At 49.7% G+C, this 2,210-nt stretch overlaps 1 protein-coding gene across 1 annotated transcript; it reads right to left on the bottom strand.

The window, feature by feature from the left end:
* Positions 1–371: 371 nt before the first annotated feature.
* EMH_0016880 (P-type ATPase, putative) lies at positions 372–1,614 on the bottom strand (the record flags this gene model as incomplete). Its single annotated transcript, XM_013500757.1, has 3 exons — positions 372–494; positions 720–795; positions 887–1,614. 3 exons carry the CDS (start codon positions 1,612–1,614, stop codon positions 372–374), a joined length of 927 nt encoding a protein of 308 aa, XP_013356211.1.
* Positions 1,615–2,210: the final 596 nt, after the last annotated feature.

Raw genomic sequence — 2,210 nt, 5'->3', positions numbered from 1 at the left:
AAAAAAAAAAACATGAAATTGAAAACATAATACAGAAACCGTTATTCTTTTGCAGGAACGATGAGCAACAGAAACACACACAGTAAATGACACTATGTAACAATCAGAAACCCTAAACCCTAAACCCTAAACCCTAAACCCTAAACAATGCAAACAAAAAATGTGGTGTGAGAGGGGAAAAAAGAAACAAACAGCAAATAAGAATTGGCAGCGAGAATACATGAGGAGCATCAAACACAACATGAACAGCAGCAACGAACAACAAAAACAAATACAACAATGTAATAATAACAACAAAACAAACAACAACAGCTAGCAGCTAACAAAAAAACAGCAACAAACCCTAAACCCTAAACCCTAAACCCTAAACCCTACTTGTCATCGATGCCTGTACACCCCAGCACTTCAATATTCCTCTCCATACGGGCGAAAACCGCAGCAATTGCTGCCTCGCGGTTTTCTCCTATTTGATCCTTCGCTGCAAGCAGCTCCGCCTGCACCAAAACCCCAAACCCTAAACCCTAAACCCTAAACCCTAAACCAAAAACCCGTAAGGATCTGCTCCCAGCAGAAGAAACACCCCGGCAACAAACAGCGACTCCGACGCAAGCAAAATGCAGCAGCAGCTCCGCCATTATCATCATCATTAGCAGCAGCAGCATCATCAGCAGCAGCAGCACGACGACCATCATCAGCAGCAGCAGCAGCAAGACGATCACCATCCTCATCACCACCATCATCACCATCATCATCATCACCAGCAGCAGCAGCATCAGCAGCAGCAGCAGGAGGAGGCTAAGCATAAAGAAAAGTGTGAATATTGAAATAATAATATTTGTAGTGTTTGCTTTCCTGGTACTTTTTGAATTGTCTCTGCGTAACAAACCGCTGACCGAGGACGAGTGTTCTGAGTCCTCGTTGCGCCATTTCACTTAGCTGCAGTTTGCATGCAGCAATAGCTGCTTCCTGTCCTGCTGCAGCAGCAGCAAAAACACTCGTATCTGCTCCCTTCATCAGCAGCCGCAGCTGGCCGTCGCGGTCACGCACCACCACTGACATCCGCTTTCTATAGTTATCGAACTCTAAGACTTCTAGTAATTCAATATTAACAACAGCAACAACTTCTTCTTCCTGCTGCTGTTTTTGCTGTTGCTGCTGCTGCTGCTGCTGCTGCTGTTTCTGCTGTTGTTGTTGTCGCTGTTGTTGCTGGTGTTCTTGGTTGTGCTGCTGCTGCTGCTGTTGCTGCTGTTGTTGTTGCTTTTGCTTGTGGTGCTGCCCGTGGTGCTGGTGTTGTTGCTGCTGCTGCTGCTGCTGCGTGTGGTGTTCCCTGTCGATTTCTTGTTTCTGCTGCTGCTGCTGCAGTTCTTGCTGCTGCAGTTGCTGGAGTTGCTGCCGCTGATACGTATCTTTGAGTGTACGTACAGCTGCTCTGTCTGCTGCACTCAGCAGCGCCTCAGCAGCAAACTCCGATCGTATTGCCACTTGTATTGTATTCAAGTTTGGCCGAGACACAAACTCAGCCCCCAGGTGTTTTGCTGCTGCTGTCAGTGCGAGCTCATCGGGGGAGGAAGCATCATAAGCAGCAGACAGCTCGTAGGGGAAACGAGAAAGCATCAACCCCCCATCATCTTCATACGNGAAGCATCATAAGCAGCAGACAGCTCGTAGGGGAAACGAGAAAGCATCAACCCCCCATCATCTTCATACGGCTGCTGCTGCTGCTGCTGCTGCTGCTGCGGTAGAGGCAAAGAAGACCCCCTTTGAGGCTGCTCGGATGACGCGCTCAAAGCCGGTGACGATAATGTTGCTGCTGCTGGCGCTGCTGCTCCTGCTGCTGCTCCTGCTGCAGCTGCTGCTGCTGCGGGAGCTTCAGCTCTTCCTTCTCTGCCAGCGGAAGGGGGATCGACGCTCGCGCCATCCACCGCCGCCTCCCCATCAGCTGCAGCAGAAGCAGCAGCAGCAGCAGCAGCAGGAGCAGGAGAGACACACGAAGGAATGACTTGCAGCCGCAGAAAAAGTGAAATCATCATCGGCAGCAGCAGGAAGAAACACAGCAGCAGCAGAAGAATAAGCAGCAGCAAAATAACACTGCTGGCAGCAGGCAATGCTATGTCCGAGCTTAGACATAAGGCTGCAAAGGCTAGGGTTTAGGGTTTAGGGTTTGGGGTTTAGGGTTTAGGGTTTAGGGTTTGGGGTTTAGGGTTTAGGGT

The sequence above is a fragment of the Eimeria mitis genome, genomic scaffold (genome assembly GCF_000499745.2).
Source record: "Eimeria mitis Houghton genomic scaffold, Emh_scaff581, whole genome shotgun sequence".
In the NCBI taxonomy this organism is placed as follows: domain Eukaryota; phylum Apicomplexa; class Conoidasida; order Eucoccidiorida; family Eimeriidae; genus Eimeria; species Eimeria mitis.
Note: the sequence above shows the minus strand (reverse complement) of the source record. Positions and strands in the feature narration are given on the sequence as shown.